The 21520-nt window shown below is 44.3% G+C and overlaps 1 protein-coding gene across 7 annotated transcripts in view; it reads right to left on the bottom strand.

Moving 5' to 3' along the window:
• PDZD2 (PDZ domain containing 2) overlaps positions 1-21520 on the bottom strand; it is a 140030-nt gene that overhangs the window by 13994 nt on the left and 104516 nt on the right. For 6 of the 7 annotated variants that reach the window (XM_048290806.1, XM_048290805.1, XM_048290807.1 and 3 more), the window contains 12 exons: positions 20481-20595; positions 18718-18791; positions 18336-18561; positions 17170-17287; positions 14590-14722; positions 11706-11787; positions 10646-10749; positions 9699-9867; positions 7760-8550; positions 6451-6595; positions 853-4417; positions 107-224 (listed from right to left, as the gene is read on the bottom strand). In XM_048290806.1, coding sequence (XP_048146763.1) covers positions 107-224; positions 853-4417; positions 6451-6595; positions 7760-8550; positions 9699-9867; positions 10646-10749; positions 11706-11787; positions 14590-14722; positions 17170-17287; positions 18336-18561; positions 18718-18791; positions 20481-20595 — 5640 coding nt within the window. The remainder of the gene's footprint in view (positions 1-106; positions 225-852; positions 4418-6450; positions 6596-7759; positions 8551-9698; positions 9868-10645; positions 10750-11705; positions 11788-14589; positions 14723-17169; positions 17288-18335; positions 18562-18717; positions 18792-20480; positions 20596-21520) is intronic. The other variant, XM_048290804.1, reaches the window with a different exon arrangement.

The following is a 21520-nucleotide window of genomic DNA, read 5'->3' as shown; positions in this document are numbered from 1 at the left end:
CGGGACTACTGGAGGAGCCCTCAAACAGTTTGGAGAAGATTTTATTGACCCTTAAGAAAACCCTCAAAAATCCACCAATAATCCAGTTTTATCTTGTGGTACTTACCTTTACTTGTGCTTTGACTTCTTGGAGCATAGCAGCAACATCACATTTTGGTACTACCACTGACAAAACAGACTGCAGTTTTTGCTGGTCCAAGCTTGAGATGAGCAGCTGATCCAAGCTAAAACAAACATAAAAAGACAGAAGAGCTCTGTATTTCCCAGCTTTGTAGAGATACATTTCACACATACAGCATAGGCTATATTAGTATAAATGACAAAGAAGGAGTCTTGAAAACTGGTAAGAAATGGTGTCTGCTGGCAGAATAGGAAGGGGCAGAGAGGATAAATTTAGGAATAACTGAACAGTCCCTGTTCTGTTCCCCTCATCCTTCCCCAATGGTTTTAGCAACAGACATCAACAGGAGACAGCTACATCTGAAGACTGCTTCTGGCAGGACAACAAGCTCGTTTGTCACCACAGGGTGTGCTGGCTGCCAGTGCTGTGCAGCCCCCCCTCCACCGCTACATGTTACTGCTGTAACATGGCCAAAAACTGACCAAAACCAGCTAGAGGGGCCACAGGAAAGGAGCCCAGCCATGCCAGGATAAAATGTTTCATCCTGTACTGGAGCCAAGACACAGCAGCATGGCAGCTCCAAGGCATCAAGAGCATGAATGGCACCCCCAGACTATGAGGGGACAGCAGGCTGGGGCCACAGCTGAAACATGCCTTGGGGCAGACCTGTAGCAGAGTGGAAGCTTTGCCTTGGGTAGGGATGAAACAATAAAAGCAAAGCTGACACCAACCTGATGGACCAGCTGTTTCCCCCATCCAGAGAGCTGACATGGGGCACATCATCGTCTGAGGCAGAACCTGGCATCTCTGAGCCGCTGTCCCGGGGGCTGCAGGCTCCCATTCGCATCGCACCCAGCTCCGCACGGCTGCAGCGGCCTGGTGGAGCTGCCCCGCTCTGGGCAGACGTGTCAAGGGCTCTATGGGGTGTGATTTCCAGCTCTGTCTTGAAGCAGGCAGGCTGTGGTGGCTCTGAGAAGCCCTCTCCGCACAGCTTGTCCAGGTCGGGCATGCTGAGGGCTCTCAGCTCCCGCAGCCTGGAGCGGGACAGTGGCGGCCGCCCCAGGCCCCGGCTGCGGCGCACCTGCGAGGCCAAGGTGGGGAAGGCGGACACGTCTGCCCCAGCGCCGTCTTCCTCGCTCCTCTGGGGCTTTCGGTCCCCTTTGCCACCCTCGGTCACACATACGGGCTCTGTGCCAGGGGCAGATTTGGCCACAGCGTTGGCTGGGCTAGGGCTGCCACCATAGGAGCTCAAGCTGCGCCGCAGCACCCATGGTGCCTCAGCAGAGCTGGATGTGGTGGCCAACCCACCACACGACCTCCTGGCAAGGGGCAACCTTGCAGCAGAGCATGTATCGATGGCCTTCACAATGGGCCGGTCAAAATTTGCCAGGTTTTCAAAGGATTTGATCCTCTGTTTGACAGAGAAGGATGAAATCGGCTCATGTGGCCAGTTCAGTTCATAGTAATAGTAATTCCTCCTGAAGCTTCTCAGTTTATCAGCAGTGGGGTAGCTGATGTCACTGACCTTCTGGGCACTTTTGGAGGCGTACGCCTGTTCCTTTCCACTCTGGCTGTTAGGCAGATTCAGGTGAACCATCTTCAACATCCCCGTTGCTGCCTGTGCGTATTTCTCCTCTGCAGTTTGGCCCTGGGGGCCTTGCACAGGGTGAACCTCTGCAGCATGGCAGTCCTCCCTCAAGTGACCTGATAACTGGGATGGCATTGAGTAGGTCCTCGTCACAGGTTTTGACAAGCCACACAGATGTCTGTCTCCAGCAGTGTCCGCTTTCAAGAAATACTGCACAGTCCCCACCTCCTCAGTCAGCTGAGGCACCTCCGCGTTTACCTCTTCTGTTTTCTCCAGCAATGGCAGCCGCAAAAACGATGCTGGTGAGGAAGAGGCAGAGGAGGAGGAGGAAGGGGACGATGAGGAGGAAAGCTTCACCTCAATGAAGGTGCGCTGGATCTCCTGCCCTTCCAGTTGCTCCTGCTGAACTGAGGGGGACCTCAGTGAAGAAGAGCAGGCTCCAGCAGATGTTCCTACATTTTGCGGATCTAACTGCCTAAGGTCATCTGCGCTGTAGATGCTCTTGATTGTGTTCAAGCCTGTTCCAGGGTTATCAGTCCTCCCTTTCACATACTCAACTTTTGGTGCCCCCTGAAGAGGTGAAGTGACTATGGACTGACTGTCTCTGGCTCTGAAATCATCCACCTTAGCATCCTTACCCTGACACACCACAGCCTGCATGGAAACTTGCTTCTCTTTTGGCTTTCCCCATGATAGCTCTCCACAGCCACATTTCATTTCACCACTCATGGTCGGGCTGCTACTGCCATTCAAGAGAGGCAGAAGTGAGTCTTCAGAAATTACCAGAGATGGTTTATTTTCTAGCTCTGATTTCAGAGTCTTTGAGGCTGCTGAAATGCTCTTTCCAGGATCTGAGCTTGTAGGGGAATTACGGGACAGCGGTGTTTTCTTTCCCAGGAGTTTGGGGGACAGCTGTGGAGAAACAGAAGCCCTTTTCTGATCAGCCCCATTGACTTTGGTAGGAGTAATGCCAGAAGAATCTGAATTTGTCTTTGCTTTGCTTTTGATGGTAAACCCTTTTAGCTTTGGTCCTGCTTTAGATTTCTGATTATTTAAAAGGGTGTCCATTATACTTTTTTGTGCCATTGCCTTAGACTCCTGACAGGATTTTTTCTGTGAGGATGGGCTGTGCGGTACTGCAGCTCCTTTGCAGTGATTTGTGCCTGAGCTTTGGACTTTTCCATTTGAAGTCCTTCCTGAAGTCACAGAGTTAATTTTCTCATTTTTTCCCGGCAAGTCATGAGTTGCATTAGCCTTTGGATCTTTAGATCTAGTGGGAAAGGGTGACCTGAGTGATATTCCTCTTGTTGGCGATGCATTCACATGATTGCTGTCTGTTTTAGACAAGGTGGACAAACTGTTGGTTTCTTTCTTCACCAAGCAATAATTAACAGCATGATTACAGTCATCAACTGCCATTTCACTTTCAGATTTGGATCTCTGCTCATCACGACATCCTTCTTTCTCAATCAAGTTGTTCTCCAAGACATTGACATTTCTAGCAGAGCAAAAGCCTGTCTTTTTGCAGTGCAGAGATCCTTTTTCTTCAAGGGATTCACAGCATTTCTTATGCTCATTACTGCTCCCCAAATCCATCTGTTCTGCACGTAAGGCACCATTGTTACAGAAAGAGTAAACTTCAGGGATATTGACTGAATTCTTTAGGATGTCTTTTTCTGGCAGGAAAACTGAGGAAGGAGAACACAAGGGTGCAGAGGACACATCTGGACACTGTGAGGGACATGGAGTGGGACCACCAGGATCTTCCAAACCTAGTTTGTTGATGCTTGTCTCCAGTGACCCACACATTGCACAGCCCTCATTCTGCAAAACTTTGCCACTGTAAGGATGCAGCGGGGACAGTGAGGATGAGCTTGTTCCAGAGGTGAGATGATGCTCCTGCGCGGGCTTTTGCAGCTCGTCGTTCACGCAACAAATCTCAATTTGCTCCTCATCTGACTCTGTTGCAGTACAGCCTGCAGGGGCACTAGCAGCAGCACATTGCCCAAGCAACACCTCACTAGCACTGTCAAAGGCTTCTGTGACAGACTCTGTGTCCGAGTGAGAATCCTCCGCAGCCCCATACATTGACTTTGGAAACAGGTCACTCCTCTTACCTTCCAGAGAGTTTGCTGTGGGCAACTCATCCTCATTCAAACTGCTAAAATTCCTAGAATAGTTATTTAAAGAGTTTTTATTCACAGTAAAAAGTTTGCCTGTGTTAATGGAATCCAACACAGACAGCCCCAAAACCCCTTGTGCATTAGCTCCACAATTCACAGTTTTTTCCAGCAGCTCCTCCTTGGCTGCTCGTGGCTCAGACCCGGGGCAGCCTTCATCAGTGCCACAGCAGCACATCGTGGTGTACTCGTCGCGGAGGGGACTCTCTGCGCGCGACGGGGTGCGTGGGGCCCTGCTCTCGGAGGCACCCATCTGGCTGAGCAGGTCATCGATGTCGGTGACAGGGATGGCCGTGCAGTCCTCGTCACGGCTGCCCTTCAGGGTGCCTCTGTGCACGTCCCTGCTGGTGGCATCAGGCGGCAGTGTTGCTCTCTCCGCTGCACAGCCGCTGACAGCAGCTTGCAGACCCACTCTTTCTCGCTTCCCAGAACTCTGTTCTTCCTCCGTTGCGAGGACGCTGTTGACATTGGCCTGATTTTGAGCGTCTGCCCCTGGAGACAGGATGAGGCTTGTAAATCTGCTGACAGCTGCATCATGATTTTAAAAAAAAAAAAAAAGGCAAAATCCTGTCAAATCTAGGAAGTGATATAGAAAACACCAGGTTTTATTACAAAAATAGACACCCACATTGACTACATGTTTTCATTCTGTTCTGCACTCCTCCTCTTCTGTAATGATGTTTACAACAACTCAAATTAATCATAACCCTGTGTTTTTGAGTAGTGCACAGAAGGGAGCAATCCACTTATCCAAGGTGAGTAGTCATGATCTGTTTAACTCTCATCTTTGAAACTGCAGCAGTCAAGCAGCCAACTACCAAAGTACCAGCATGGAGCAAGTCACGCTGAGCAGCACTGCTTCTCATCACTTGTTTGATCACTCAAGTCTCCAATAGAGACTCCAGAGAGCACAGAAAGCCCTGACATAGCAAAGGTGACCAGATAACACAGTGACAGTCTGTGCATAAATAACTTAGCTCTGACCCCTCAGCACTTCTGCAGATGTTCAATGTGACATGCATGGGTGACGTTATGCACACATTAAGCACATGGGCTTTACTGCATTTCTGGGACAGACCTCCTTGCTTCCAGTACATGTTTAACCCGCTCCAGGGCAACACACTGAGCTCCTTGTCACTGCTGCACTCTGACACATTCCTGCTCACCCATTTCTCACATCTTCAGTTTTAGCACTTCACCCTAAGCACCAGATTCCACCTCTCTACACTGCTTCTGAGATACGCATCCCCATTCAAGCTGCCTTCCAGAGGCCAGTTATTATGACATGGGGCCTGAAAAAGTATGGAGAAGGAGAAGTTATTCACAGTGTCAGCATCCTTTCCTGCTCATTCAAACGTGCCTGTGTGTCTCTGTACTTCTCACACAAACCTGCAGGATTATCCACATCACTTAATTTAGGTATCCATATTAAGAAGTGCTGATTCCTCCTGAGTCAACAAGGGAAAAACACCTCAGGACAGCAATCTGAAGCAGCCAAGTTAGAATCTGAAGTACTGGCCTGCTTCAGCATGGTGGATCACATGCTGAAGAGACCACCTTTTCTGCCAGTGGGACAAGGAAAGGGGAAGGATGAAGCACAAGAAGTGTCAGACAAAGGAGTTCCAATGTGTCTTTACCCCAATGCTATTGGTTTGAAAAGCCACAGCAATCTCAGGAAACAAGAACAAGATTCTGCCACGCCTGGAATTCCTTAAAGAGTAACTGGAAGTCAAGCATCTGGAAGCACTTTAGGTTCCCAGGTATTAATAGGTACACAAAGCAGATCATAAGCTAGAACAAAGCAAAATATTATGTTCTTCCTGAATTTGAAAAGTATGCTTTTCTTTTTCAAACACTCATTTCCACACCACGTAATTTGTACAGTCTGTGGGGATTCATATATTGCTGTAGCAGCATAAATCAGCCCTGAGCAGAAAGCAAGGAAGTATCAAGTATTTCAACTCACACTAGAAAACCTTTTGTAATGAAACATCCAAATAAACATTTTTATAAGATTTTCGTTTTCTTGGGTTTACTGTTTCATCTTCCTGCACTTTAGAGAATTCTGACGCAAAAAAGGGAAGGAAAGAAAAGAGGCTTTTAGTGTATTATTGTCCATTCATAAAAGTATTACTAGAACTTCAGATTTAAAGAGAGAGAGAAATTTGATTATAAAGGGCCAATATATTTAATGAACAAGCACAGCAATAAAATGAGTTGTCAGGATAAGAGTCACTGCCATTTTAGCTCCAGGACTGCATGAAATGACTCAGACCTCTGCAAACACTGGCAGAAGGGACCTACTCCATGTGGGACCTTTGAATGCCTCACACAGGAATATGCTTCCTCCCTTTATCATGGTGCTAGAGAGGACCCTGAAGCCTGGTTTGGTGATGAAGTGCTTTGCTTGGCTCACCAATGCAGACACAATGTCCCCCTGTCCTCTTCTCTGAATCCATGTGGAAAGCTAGGACAGCAGAAGGTCAGACCCAGCTGATCCAAAGATGTTTTGTTCACTGGTACCCAGAATAAATGGTACAAAAGCAAAACTACTTTCTCACCTGATGCTGCTTTCTGGATCTCCAGGGTTACGGATGTGGGAAGACACTGCATAAGCAAGCAGATTTCCTCGTACGTCATCTTGCTGACGGGGATGCTGTTGATGGTGGTAATCTCATCTCCTACAGCCATCTTGCCCATTGATCCCTGACGCAATGAGAGATTTGAGGAAATTATAAATACACACCACAAGCCCTGCCACAGAGGTAAAGATTGCAGGGAAGCAATTAATAGCTTATGAGCAACATCCCCTACTTCATGTCACTGCACAGCACAGGTATCACTGCTGTCAGTTTGCCAGCACATAAATAAAGAGCAGACTGTGCTTCTGCCAGGACGAGAATTAAAGATCAGTCTAATACAGGAAGGTCAAAAGAGCTGCTGGTTTCTCTGAGAGATGAGTATCAGGATGGAAGACATAGCCCTCTTAGTTAAATGAAATGGGATGGATCAGCCCTAGCTTCTTCAGGACTGGAACACTGTGTGTCATCTTTTAATTCCATGCATGAACTACTACTCAGGTGGAACTCTCTTCAACCAGTAAACAGACACGAACTGAGCTCTCAAGGTGAAAGTTTGTTTCTAAATACTGTAAAATATGTCTGAGAAAAAGGCAGGAACACAACCCAAATCCCCAGATCTCACAGCCCCATTCAAACTGCTATGCCCTATCTCCTCTTACTCTAGTGGCCACTAATGAGATTAAAAATGCTACAGACAGGTTTGTACATCAGTGTTATTCTTCTTTCTGCACTTCTGCATGTAGCAATTCTACAACCACCATGAAGTACGTATCCGTACTAGTATAGGCATGTATGAGATGCAGAAGAGCAGTGTGTTACTGGTACTACCATAGCTCTTGGCAAACCTGGCCAGCAGCTAAAGCTTTGTGGTTCCAGATCCCTGTAATACGGGGACACGTGCATATAAAATAGTAAAGCATAATAAACATTTGTTATCACCATCCTCTGCCACCAGGATTTACTCAGTTTGCTTTTGCCCATAGTTAAAAAATAAACACAAAAATGGCATTCCCTCAAAACTGCAATTGCAAGGGGGGATGAGATCATCTCAGTGGATCTGTGTCCTGCCTCTCTTAGTTTTGAATTAGCGTGGGTGCACTTCTGAATCAGAAACAGTTTATTTAGCAGCAGCTCCAGAACAACATGAGGTGAGACATTTTGCCCAGCAAGGACAAACACCTCACTTGCGCTTACTTTCAACAGATCACTTGTTTAATAATACCAATAAAAATAGTAATAATCATCCCTGCAATGGGAAGGCACACCACAACAAGGCAATTCAAATTACCATTTCTGCTGGTCCACCTGGCCGCATCCCTGTGACAACAACCTTTAAGGGCATGGCTTGGATTTCCAAATCCAGGCCGAATGACTCATGCTCATTGCGAACCAAAGTGACGACTTCAGCCTGGCCCTGTCCGGCCACATCAGGTGCTTCACACTTCCTGCTGTGAGGGAGCATCCTGGCAACAGGCTTGTTGTAAGAGCCATGCTCCTCTGTCCTGTGTCTCTGAAGGCTTCGGCACTCAGTGCTCATCATGCTTTTCACTCTGGTGACTGCTCTGTGTTCAAGTTTTGGCGATCTCTTGGATTCAAGTTGTGCTTCCCGGAGCTCCCTCAAACTCAGGCTGCCAAGACGAACTTCAGGCACACTTGAATAATCAAATGCTATGATGGGGAAAAAAGGAGATTCAATTTGCTCCAGAGTGCTGTCTGCAGACTCCACAGAGTTGCTGAAGACAGGGGAGGATGTCTCCATGCCACTGTATCTCAATGACTCACTGTCCTGGCTCTCATCATCGATTTCTACAGACGAGGTTGTAATGACAATGCCAGCATCCTCCTGGCTCTTGGCCCTCTGGCTTCTGTGCAAGTGGGAACTTTCGTCATCATCACTGGCGTCACCGTCATAGAAAACAACCCTCCTCTGTCGGTGAAAGGGGCTGCGGGCAGATTTGGGGCTGTCACTGAGGATGCCGGGTCGGACAGACTCCACATGCTTGTTGTGATGGCCAGACGACCTACCACTAGCTGGAGAAGCCAAACCATTTGCTTTGGTCACTCCTGCATCTCTAGCAGCTAGGAAAAAAAAAAAGAGTTATACTTTAACTGTACTTACAGATGATTTTTAACACCATGCATCTCACTACAGCAGAATACATGTGGCTCTGTTTGCAGAGGAAGCTTAAGTCCTCTTCACAAAGCAAAAAGCAGGCTTTTCATGTCCTCCCTCTAACTACAGTAAACATCAAGAGGGACTGCAGATAACACTACAATTTATGGTTAATTCCCAAAGTCAGTTCATTGGCACATCTAATTCTATTTTCAGTTTATTTCTAAATTATGACTATGACTCAAAGAAGAAAGGGATGCAAATTCAAATGTGTATTTTAGTTTAAACAACAGATTTTCTTTCACATTTTGCTTAAATCTAAGCTCAGGACTCCTGCATTAACTTACAGAGAGTAAAAATTGCTTTCTTGAACAAAGACTGAAGCACACAACAATCAATTTCAAACTAACAACTAGCAAACCCAAGAACCCTTTCCATGTTCTCCTTAGAAAGAACTGCATCTTATTTCATAGAAAGTTATTTTGTTTTGCTTTGTTTGGTGGGTAGTTAGAAATGTAAAAATGCTTTTAAACATTAAATAATTTACAAAGAAAATAAGCTGTAGACAAAGAAATTACTTGAGAACCACAGGAAAGGGAGGACAAATATATCCTTTGAATTGGAGATCAGGTGCATGTCAGTAAGGACATATAAGGTTCTTTTAGTCAATTACTATGGGGAGAAAGACACACATGCAAAGTATCTGATGTAAAACTGCACATTTGATTGTTTTTACACATGTATTGACCCTTTGCTGTATGTGACGTTTCAAAGTTTTTGAGATAGCTGTGAACAGTTTTCCGTAAATGATCGTAAGACGATCAGTCATTTGAAAAAAAAAATCCCCTGCAGTGCTATCAATCTCATTTCATCCAAACCAATCAAACTCACTTTCACATTATCAGAACAGCGTTTTGAAGAAAATACCATGGAAACAGGCATTTCTGTGGATTGTTGTAAATTCCTTCAATTTTTCAGAATTTCATGCGATCAGCACTGGTTTGCAATATACTGCCTGGCATTTCCTACCACCACAGCTCTCCTGTATAGGAACCCAGCACTCAGTGACTCTCCCCCCACAAGCCCAGTGACCAGACACATTTGCATCACTTACTCAGGTTGCCAGGGAGAAGAGAGCCATCATCCAACAAACTGTTCCTGTTCTTCTGACGGAGCTGCTCTTCATCACACGAGCCAGGTACAGTATCAGAGAAGGGGAGATGGCTTGTACCATCGTGGGAGAAGTACTGGGAAAGCTCTGCCTCAGAGCTGACGGATCCCTGCTGAAGAGAAGTGAGCCTGGTGACCAGCTGACATCGATGCTTAAAGCCCCTGCTTGCATGTGAGTACCACAGACTCCACTCACACTGCTGTGTCAATAAAGGAAGTTTAAAGCCAATTTTTAAAATAGAGGACATGTCAGTATATTGAGAGCCAAACTGCTGAAATTGGATGGCTGAAACACTGCACACCAACACATTTTTACTCAATACAATAAATAAAAAAGGATTCCAAATCCCACTGCTTTGCAGGTGTGGTTCAGTACAGAAACAAGGGATGAAATTACTCACTTTTGCAGTTCCCTTTATACACATTCAACACTGAGAGAAAGGAAAGCTTTGTACCTCCAGACACAGTGTCTACAGATTCCTTGACTTTCCCAGGAAAAACAGATCTTTCCACTGCAATGGCTATATAGAGGGACTATAGAGGGACTGAATTTAGTCTCAGCCTTCTGCCCACAGGTTCAGGTCTTGCTTGCAAACTTCGTCTCTGTGTCCCACAGAGCAGGGGTGTCTCCAAGGTGGTAGCAGGTGGGACCCCAGAGCCTTCTCTGCCATGCTGTGCACATCACTCCCAAAGGCTACAGTCACACAGACAAACAGGAGCTTGCTGCTGTCACAATTTAAATGTGTGACACAAGAAACAAAGCCTTTTACGGAGCCCACGTGACAGGGAACAAGCATACCAGTTTGGTTTTGAGCCCCTTGACCAAGTAAGAGATTCAGTAAAAGCTGAATTTGAAGCAGACTTTATTTTCATTGCATCTAATCCTTTTACCCGGTTTGCTGGCTCCAAGAAGCGTTTCATAGTCCAGCTGAGGGGAGATGAGGTCTCTCCTTGTTTGGCCTTCACGCTAGGAGATGGACTTTTTTGTACAGCTCCTGTTAAACACATATTAGTTAGATACCAAAAATCAAAGTTGTGGTACATATAACCAAACAAGTTTCTCATTCATCTTCTGAGCTGGTGACTGCGTTTTAACCCCACTTATTTATTATCTGAATTGCTTTCCTAAAGCGAGATTTATTTAACATTTCACAAGCTCTCTCTAAAATCAGTTGGAATGTTACTACAGAGACATGTTACACCAGCCAGGCCCAGGGCAGTGCTATGAACAAGAGGTGAGCAGAAGATGGTATTCCCCACCTGTTGGAGCATGCTGCTGACTAGGGCAACCTCAAAAGACAAATTAGCAGCCACTGGCAAGGTCAACGTCAAAGTAGGTCTTAGCTGACACACATATAAAGGGGAGTGTAACAAATCTAACATTTCTGTCTGAACATCACCCTACTGGTCACTCTGCCATTGCCAAGAGTTTGCTTTAATCTGCCAGACTTTAGGAAGTGCTAAGTCTAGAGTTTGAACACATCACAAAGATGCCAGAGCAGATATTTTTGCATGACTTTAAAGGTCAAAATGACATTAAAACATATAGTCCAGTATGCAACACCTGGACTTTTTCAAATGGTCACAATACTTTTTTTGCCATTAAGGACAAGCATACACAGATGGAGTAGGTCCCCCCTGTTCTTCCCCTACTGGAACACTGTACTCCCCCTCATCTTGAAAAAAGGTTAGAGCAACCACCTCTTGACAACCCTATGTTCAGGTCATGGCAGCCTAGTGAAAAAAAGCAAGTTACATAAGCTGCAGAGCCGATCCATCTGAACTAGATGTTTGCGCTAAAATTTCTGCAGTGTGATGATACTCTGTACACTGTTCTGCTGCCTTAAGGGCTCTCAAAATAATAATGCTGGGGAACTTCAGAGCATGCCCTTAAATGTTCCTGCATCTGGGAAAGAACACACACTAGAGAAGAGAACTAGAGAGTTGCTACCTGTGACGTGAGAGGAGCTGGCATCCTTGCTCTCTCGGTGGGTAGTACGCGCAATTGCTTCATCCATCTCCTGCTCCGAAACCTGAAGTAGGGTGGAAGACAAAGCTCAAACAGGGTACAAGAAATTACAAGAGCCTTACCACTTATCACAAGTACATGATTCATTTCATATACGCCACTATTTTTAAAGATGCAGTAAAGAAGACCTAGTTGAGGGCTCCTAAGTCCTTGTGCCCTGACTCAGACTCTCTCGATGCCACTTTCCTACAGAAACCAGGAAACAGAAGCCTGCCAGCTACATGAACACTGCATCCAAGTGACACACAATACAAACAAATAAAAGAGCCCCAGAGTTAAAGAAATCAAATAAAACTATTACAGCCCAGTTTTAACTCAATTAAGAGCTGTATATTGGTTAGTCAAGAAAATAGACTACTTTAAAATAGACAAAGACTGCTTTGTACAGGCATACATCAGAAACTTAGGCTATTCTACACTTAACCTACCGGAAGAATACCAGACTTCCCATAATATTAGCTGTCTTTTCAATTTTCATTTCTCCTTGCTTTTGAAAAGAAAACCTAAATCAGTAATTGCTAATTAATGTTTCTCTGGTTTTAGAATAAATACTGGTTTACCAGATTTGCTAATTTAGCCCTTAATTACTGCCATACGTTAAATTCTTATTACTGGAAAACATATGATTTTATACAGGAACAACTAGTCTGCAGGAATATATACTTAAGAACTGAAAGCAAATTAATTCTGTCAAAAATACTTTCTATGCACATTGCTTTCCATGAATTAAAATTCAGCATAAATAAAGACTACAAACTTGAGTCTTCCTGAACCATGAAGATTTGAGAGATTCCGAAGCAAGCTCATCAGTTTAAATGTAGCATAAATACCATATTCACTCAGAATAACAAGAAGAAAGAAAATTTTGTGGTATTTCTTTTGGAAGTACATGAAAACACCAAAGCAAACATATTCAGCAGCAAAATGTACTGTGGACCTTTTGTGTTATAAAATAAGAAATTAAGTATAAAAATGTTCAAAACAAGATGAACTTTTGTAGAAACACATCTCTGTTTCCAGTCTGTGTCATGACCTTACAGCAAACCTAAAGTACCTGGGCTCCTGGGGCACAGGGAGCTCCTTCAGGACATGGACCAAGTCCTTAGACTATGATCCATGGCCTTAACACAAACCTTTTGGTGAAACATGTTCCAAGAGTAAAACCAGGTCCCAGGCACACTGCAGTATTTTTTTAAAGTTAACCAAAAATCCACACTTCTGCAAACTCTGCCAGCTTTGATGTTTAGTGTCCTTTATGGCTCAAGCAGTTCAAAATGGAGAGAGACAAGCTAATTCCTAACTCCAATCTGCATGCCGGTGTATTATTAAGAGGAAATTAAATAAAATACCCACACTTTTCTATGGATCCCCCAGTGCTTTCAGAAAACGGGTGACAGTAAAATAACAATAAATATGGGTTCCCACATGGACACTCCTCCAGAGATCTGGTTATGAGAGATTATGGATTCAATAGTGCCTGGATTATGGATTCAGTACTGGAAAAATGCTTTAGGGTCTCTCCAGCTCAACTTTTAGCTTTTCATACATTTCTTGGCAAAGGATTTGTTGTCATCTTAAATATTGCTTATGGAAAACTGTAATCGGAGTCACTTAATAGTTTCCCTCTGTTACTGAGTAATAGCAAGCAATTAGCTTAACTCAGTTCATCTTTTCAGCAGACACCAAGTTAGGTCACTCACCAGCTTTCAAGACCCTGCCATAGCAAGAAGATGGACAGATGAAAAAGGGCAGGCTCTACAGCGTGGTGGTTTTTTTCCATGCTCCTTGCAGACTCTCCAGAAAGTCTGTATGCCTTAATAGTGCAATCACATTGAACCATTGTGTTGGTTCAGCACAGCACACAGACTCACCAGAAATACTGTTATCTTAGGCCATAAGCCCTTTAACAGAACCACAGCCTCTTTCTTTCTAGCAGCACCAGGCCTTCCAGCAAAGATAACAAACACTGCCAAGTAGACCCCTATTTGCCGATTGTGTATTTGATTTAGCAGAAAATACATGATTAATTACAAAATAAGAAACCTGAGTTCTCCTAGATATGGCTTTAAGGCCTCCATTTGTAGTTACGAGTTCAAAAGTCAAAGCTTTCTGGACCTACTAATGCAAATATTTTTACAGCTTCATTCCTGTTTAAACAGGAAGGTTTCATACACTCATGAAGTTCTTTGAAATATTGAAATAAAAGAAGCTGTTATTCCTTATAGCTTGGCTAATAAGCTTTCATCTTCTATCATCATTTTTTAAAAAATGTTTGAGAACACTTACTTTGTAAATACAGCCTTATTTCCAAATTGACCTTGCACGCTTTCAGTAGCAGTACACTCCATATTCTCATGTTTTAATTCCTGAAGGAAAACTTTCATCTTTGGATAGATTTTACTTTATTATAGTTGATCAGTTCAAGCTGTTGATACTTATATTCCTGGCCCTAAATTGTATTCTACTCAAAGTAACTGCAAAATAACTTCTAGGAGAAGAGGTCTTGTGCTGTATTTGCGTTGCTACTTCGTCCAAGTACCAAGAAAGATGGGAACACGTCATATTCAAGCAGTTCCAGGAAAATTGCATTTGATCAGTGGGTGACTAAGTGCAAAGCAGCAGGGATGGTCCAGCATTGCTATGACTTACAAAACTGGGAAGCATCATTACAATCCTGACATTTTGCACAACACGTGCCATTGAGAGAAAAAGCCATTTCCTTCATTTTCTGCTTTTCTGACAGCAAGGCTCAAATTACAGTGCCAGATGAAAACAACCCAGATACACTTATTCATTTTCTCCTCACCTTTGGGTTAGGATGACGACTAATGATTAGGCTGACTGGGCCTGGTCCACACTCACTCAGGATTGCGTAGGCTTCGCTTAATGCGGCGTGACGCAGGCTCACAGAATCCGCCTCCAGAATCTGGTCACCCCGGCTGCACAGAGATACAGAGTCACCTAATCACAACCACTTGTCATGCCAAAAATTTTTACCTTCAACTGATGGCCAAGGTTCTTCAGAGACACAAGTGGTCTGGAAAAGTGACTTTCAAAGAAGCTGGTCTTGCTGCTGCTCCCAGTGATTTGAATGGTTTAAGTCCTCTTGAGTTCATGAGGGAGACCCATTCTGTACTTACTGTCAGCGCAAAAATCTCTATTAAATCAGTCAAGAAAACTGTCTGCATTCGGAGCAGGGTGAAAATAAGCTTCAATTCCAGTTCTGCATTCAGATACTTATTGAGCACAGAAGACGAAAAATGAGACTCAGATGGGCTGTTCCTTCACACCATATTGAATTACTTAAGAGAAACACTGATAAGAAATTCATGATTTAGATATGAGTTTAGGAAATGACTCCAGGGAAAAATTGGGCGTGGTAAGTCTGTATTTGCTAAAAATTAACAAACAGAACCCATTAAAAAAGAAAAAGAAAAAACAAAACAAAACTCTCCTGAAAGGAAAACACACTGTGTGATTTAAAAGGGCATGTAGTGATAGGAAAAGGGAGTATGGCTTTAAACTGGAAGAGGGTAGGATTAGATGAGGTATTAGGAAGAAATTCTTTACTGTTAGGGTGGTGAGGCACTGGAACAGGTTGCCCAGAGTATCTCTGGAAGCATTTGAGACCAGACTGGATGGAGCTTTAAGTAACCTGATCTAGTGGAAGGTTCTCTGCCCATGGCAGGGGCGTTCGAAACAAGACTATCTTTAACGTCTCCTCCAACCCAAACCATTCCATGATTCTGTGATTGTTTAGTTTTGTTTTCTCAGTTTCTTAACTCTTGCTTATGGTGCTCAGACGTCTGGAACTATTCAAAAGAAAATATCATCAGCTAGGGATATCATTAAAGCATTATGCATAATTCCTGAAACATTTGCTTTGAATAGGCACTCAAAGAATCTACTACTGCTGGCTTATGTTGGGCTACTTGTGACAATGACATTGTGTTTACACCATGAGTACACACAAAGGCGAAACAACAATTGCAATTCAGTAACCTGCACTTCTGGTACAGGCTCAGGAAAGTAAAGGGTGACCTATCAGTTGTGCAATCATCCCACTGCTCTGCCCATTCTTTAGACTTACACAAATGTAGTCACTTACACGGGCCACATGACTGAGAGGGGGAGCTCAGATACAGAGGAGCTGGATTCAAACCTCCCCTGGCATCGCAAAGCCAATGTTTGATTAACAACATCTTCCAAAAATCAAAACCATCCTGTAAGTCTTGGCCTATGAAGCCATAAATTGCTGATGGGACAACAGAAGCAATGTCTCAAAGAAGCAAGCTAAAGTCTGGGAAGAGTGCCTGGATACAATCAATCACGTAAACCTAATAAACAATACAGCTGTTACATACAGATGTAACCAGCACTGCAATGTTTTCCAAAGGGCCTGCAAGAAAGCAAGTTACCATTAAATGCTGTCTCCTGCAGACATTTCTATATGATAGGTACTTCCAAGATTTTGGCAGCAATGCCACCATAAAATTATCTTCTTCCCTTATTCCAAGAAATCAAATTTCCCTATCACAGTTTTCCTGGTGAGCCAGGAAACAGAAGGCACTCTAGCCATGTGAAAGCAAGGCATTTGCTCAGCCTCTCTGCACCAGCGCTCGCACCACACGCTCAAAGTGGATCACACAGTCCCAGCATGCCTTCAGCACAGCCTCCCTCCAGAGCCATGCTCCCAGCACCCACCAACATTTATGCAGGAACACAGAAAGTGGCAAGGTTTCCTCCAATGGTTTTCAAAAATGAAGCCTCCATGAGAGGAAAAGCAAGCAAGTTTCTGTCACTTTATCCAATGTAAAGCACAAGGGAATCCTGGGAATGATTGCTTCCTAAAGACATCCCAGCTCCATGACAGAGTGAGTTGGGCTGGTCAGCCTGCAGCAATCCTGCCAGACTGAGAGTAAGGGCAGGAAAGCACTGATGCAGCCACGGGCATAGGCAGCTGCAGGAACACCTACCCCAGCTCTTTTTAGGAGAGTTTCAGGTGACTGAGCTTTTAGCAGAGCTCTGCAAATTTCCTCCCAGTCTGGGGTCTCTGGCTGCAGCTCTCACAAAAATGCATGAGGCTGCACTTCTTGCTGCTCCCCTTTTTCAAAGGGTGCTATTAGGCTCAGCTTTCTGTATAGAGAAATTTTTTAAAAAAAAACAACCAAACAACCCAGACCTTAATGATCATGCTGTTTCCAGAACACAGAATAATGTTTCCTGGGTATTTAATACTACTTTGGAATGTCTTTACTTATATGTTTTCTTTTTGGTGAACTCTAAAGTATAAATTTCCTCCCTGCTACATCGACTGATTGGTGAAAACAAAGTCTCAACCGATTTTATTGTAAAACCACTCCACCAAGTTTCTGCTTTAACCAACCTTAATCTGCCATCCATTTTAGCCACTGATCCTGGGGCCAGGCTGTGAATGTATATCCCGGGAGAACTGTTTTCCAGCGTGAGACAACAGGCACCAATGCCAAGCCCAACCCCTGGCTCTGTGAAAAACAAGTACAAAGAAATGTGGCAGATTGTAATCGCACAGGACACACAAGTGTTTGTGTTCCCACATCCCATCTGAGCTCAGGACTCGTGTTATTGTTTCAGGGCTGGCCTTAGGTACAGTCAGCCAGGAAGCCAAGACCAACAAGTTGAAATCAGGATTGAAAATAGCTGATCCTGACTGTTTTCTGAGATTCATCACTCTCAGAAAATATTCCATGCGCCGTGGGAACCTCCTGGAAATGTCACACAAGGTCTGATCTGGTCCAAGGTGCAAAGGAGTAGGGGCAGCAATCCAGTCAAGATGTCACTTAAAATTACTGCAGAAAACACGAGCACAGAAGATGCTGCCAATTGTATTGCTCTCTTTCGTTAAATATCTCTATGGCATTCCTCAGCAAAGAAGCACAAAGGAAGGTGAGGCATTATCTCTGATTCAATGATCACCTCTGTCCACTTTCACCTTTGCTTTCCTTCAGGTAACTACATCCCTGAAGTAGGAATTACTGGACATCTTACATTCTCTCTCAAAATTTTGAATCCAACCTTTAAAATCACTTTACTTTAAGTCTTAAAAATTGGCATATTTGTCTAGCATATATAACATATACTTTAAGTTTATAATGAGCAATTATTAATAATGAGAGCAACCCTTATGGAGGAATTCAAACAGGTCATCTGGGAACTTTTCAACACTGTGCAGCTTTGTCTTCCCCGGAGATGCCCTTTAAGAGAAGGGCAAGGCTACCTGGGCTGCCAAGAGGCTGATTTACATTTTTCCTGGTATCTCACAGCCTCCCTCTTCAGCAGCATAGACACTGACTGCTACCCATAGGACACTGCTGATTCTGAAGAAGCAAAATGCAGAAAGGGGAACTCTTCAGAAGTTTTTGCATTAGAGGGTACTTTTCCCCCCTCACCCTGTGGTTCAAGGTCAAATGGGCACAGGCGGGTGCACCAGATATGAGAGTCTTTAACCCATTCCCAAAAACTCCCCTAAGAAGCAGGGATTTTTTCTCCCAGACCATTTTGATGGACCCTCACCTTTATTAAGTGTCACATCCATGACGATCCTGTCCTTGGGGCCAGGTCCTTTGCGGCTGGAGGAGGAGCCATCGGGCTCCTCAAGGCCGGGGACAGGCACGCTGCTGCTGGCACTGGAGCTGGGGGAGCTGGAGCGGCTCAGCAAGGTGGGGGTGACGCAGGGTGTGAGGCTGGGGCTGCGCAGCCGCGTGCGCACCGTCAGCGTCACCACACCCTTCTTGAGTTGCTGCAGAGACAGCACAGAACCACAGTGAGGTGACCAACATTTGTCACTAAACCTGCACACAGTAACTCGTGGCAGCGCAAGAGTATCAAGCTGAGGGTACAAGATGGCACCGAGTGAAGAGGAGCATGAATCTCTTCAGAGCTACATCCATGTTACCTTAAACCTCTGGATGGCCTCCTGATGGGTCAGTCCTTGTAGAGACTCTCCATTAACTTCCAGGATTTCATCTCCTGGTAAATAGATACAAAAAATGAAGTCAGCAATATAGAGACTATAAAGATTCAAAACATCTTTCCTGAACATGAGGTGACCCACTACTATGAGGATTCCAGTTAACTATTCAATAAAAAGCCTTTTACTGTCCTCAATTTATTTTCACTTGTACTAATGTCTCTGCAAGTTACCAGTGACGAATTACCGGAGTGAAAACTGTTCTTCGGCAGATATCCTTAACCTGGCATTCTCACATGCACAAACAAGCTGAAAACACAACGGATTTTAATTGAAGTCTAAAAATAGATGATTATGACACAAAGTCCAAAGGTACTATAAAAGTGCCCTTCTTTTGGAAGCATTAACAGGAGAAATGAGGAACTAAGTGAAACACTACAGCAGATCACTTCAAAGCCTGTTCAGAGAAAACTAACCTTGCATCCACGTGCAGAAAGCAAATGTGTTCCCTTACTAAATGCCTGCGGACAGAGAAGCATGTAGTAGCCCACACGCTGTGACAGTAAATGTCTTTTTCACCTCAAGGAACATGTCCTGTCAGATTTCCACCAGCTTTCAGGCTCTGGGTCTTACTACTTACACCCAGCTGTGCTATCTACCTTCATTTTATTAAAAGGAGGGTCAGCATGATCCAGATCCACTTCCTGCAATTTTATTTGTGTCTGTGCAAAATTACATGGGGCAATACCATCAGCTAAGTCTACCCCTCCTTTCCTTTCCTAGCCTCAGTAAAGAAAAAAAGAGAAGAGTTTGCAAGCTATGAATAGCCTGCAAATGATTGCTGGGTTTATGGGACAGCTGTTACTTATTGGCTTCCCACAGCAAGTGCACAACCTCTGATGCAGGGATGCGAGCTTCCCTCTGGCAGCAAGCGTGAGAGTTGGCACCAAAGGCAGTCTCAAATCCAAGTGTGATAAGACGTAAAGAGGGGAACGATGATATGAGGAGAGAAGTAACACACGAGCAGCTTGAGAGAAGTAAGACAGGAGTAGCTTTCCGTGGAAGCAAAGGAATACAACCCCTGCAGAAGGGTTGTAAACCACCACTCATGGTCAATTTGTATTTTCAACAGTGTGTTAAGAGTCTGTCTGTCTGACACAGCACTCAGACCAGGGTGCAGCACACGCAGAGCACGCTATGCATTCAGCTCAGACACCAAGAATGGAACAGCAGTAAAAACTCTGGCTATATCTCCTTCTCTGACCAGGGTGAGCTTACTGCCAATCCCATCCTTCTGGTTTTTTTCTGGTTATGACTCTTACTCATCCTGTCAAAATCATACCCAAGAGCCTCTCCCAAACATGTCCCTATATATAACCCCTTCTCAGACAAGCATCTTTAAGCCAGATGCTGTAGACTATCTGTATTTCCATGCTGTCACTGGCCCTGTCCAACTGAAGAATTGCAGCTTACTATTTGGACAAATAAAGTTCATGAAAGAGAAAGGGGAAAACAAAGTGGCCACCACTATGCTGTAGTTTCCCCTTCCCAATATACAATATAATCAGTGATGTAATATGCAATATGAATGATCTTCCACAGGATGAACAAACAGGGTATGTTCTATTTTCCATAGCCTCCTTCTGCTGGCCAGGTGCCTAAATATAGCTGTACTTGAGTTTTCCTCCTGGACTGAAATAATATCCCACTGTAGTCCTTTATGCGAAGCTGGATTCCCTCTACCGTACCTTCTTTAAGCCTTCCATCAGCAGCTGCTGCTCCATTTGGGAATATAGTCTTCACAAAAATCCCCATGCGTCCACGAGCAGAATCCTGACCTCCCACAATGCTGAATCCAAGACCCTACAGAAAAGAGAGGAGAAGACACACAGCTGGCACCTTACTCTATTATCACCTGTGTGAGAAAGACTGCCAGTAATGTACAACACAAGGGAAAGATGAAAACCTAAAACCTTCTGATGAATTGCATTGCCATCTTACTCTCTCCTTCCATTTCCTCATTTACTTTCACTTGATTATCAACACACTCATCAGCCCAAAAAGTAGCAGCAGGCACTCTAAGCTGATACAGCAAAATTTCTGAGATTATTTTGGGTTTTTCAAAACACTGGGTTGAAGGCGTTCTCATTTTAAAAACATAATACATTCCTTTTAAATTAACAGACAGTCAATTCCTACCCCTGAGATCTATATCCAGGATTAACTATAGGTTTCTCTTATGTCACAGATCCTACATTTCCTCAGGAAGAAGAAAAGCTTCAGACCATGACATAAGGTCAGTCCTGCAATGTCAGGAATGTAGCTTAAAGGGGAATGGCATGTGGGGGCTTCCACTCACATGTACATTTTTAATTATTCTGGAGACATAGATCACATTGTATTTAGAAAAATCTAGATCAATGGATTCCCCAGGGCTCCATCCATTAGCTCTTATCCCTGCAGTACCGCAGCTGGCTGTGAGACCATCTTGCAAAGCTGATCAGAGAACTGATGAACATAGCACAATGAACCTCTCCTCTTTCTACTGAGTTATTTCCCAGACAAATCACTTCCTTGATCCACAACCCTTTCCCATATTTCCCCTCGTCACTGCTGTACATGCATTTTACAGAATAAAGAGAAAAGTCACCGACCAGGTGGACAAGGGATGTGGAGAACTGTTATACTTTAGTGATCTGAAGCCATGGATATTATTATTGCCTTGGGCAGCGCTCTCCAGCTGAGGGATGCTGCCAGGGCAAGCACTGTGTTTACAGTCCAATACAAC

The sequence above is a fragment of the Corvus hawaiiensis genome, chromosome Z, assembly GCF_020740725.1.
Source record: "Corvus hawaiiensis isolate bCorHaw1 chromosome Z, bCorHaw1.pri.cur, whole genome shotgun sequence".
Lineage (NCBI taxonomy): Eukaryota > Metazoa > Chordata > Aves > Passeriformes > Corvidae > Corvus > Corvus hawaiiensis.
The sequence above is the reverse complement of the archived record's forward strand: the minus strand, read 5'-3'. Positions and strand labels throughout refer to the sequence as shown.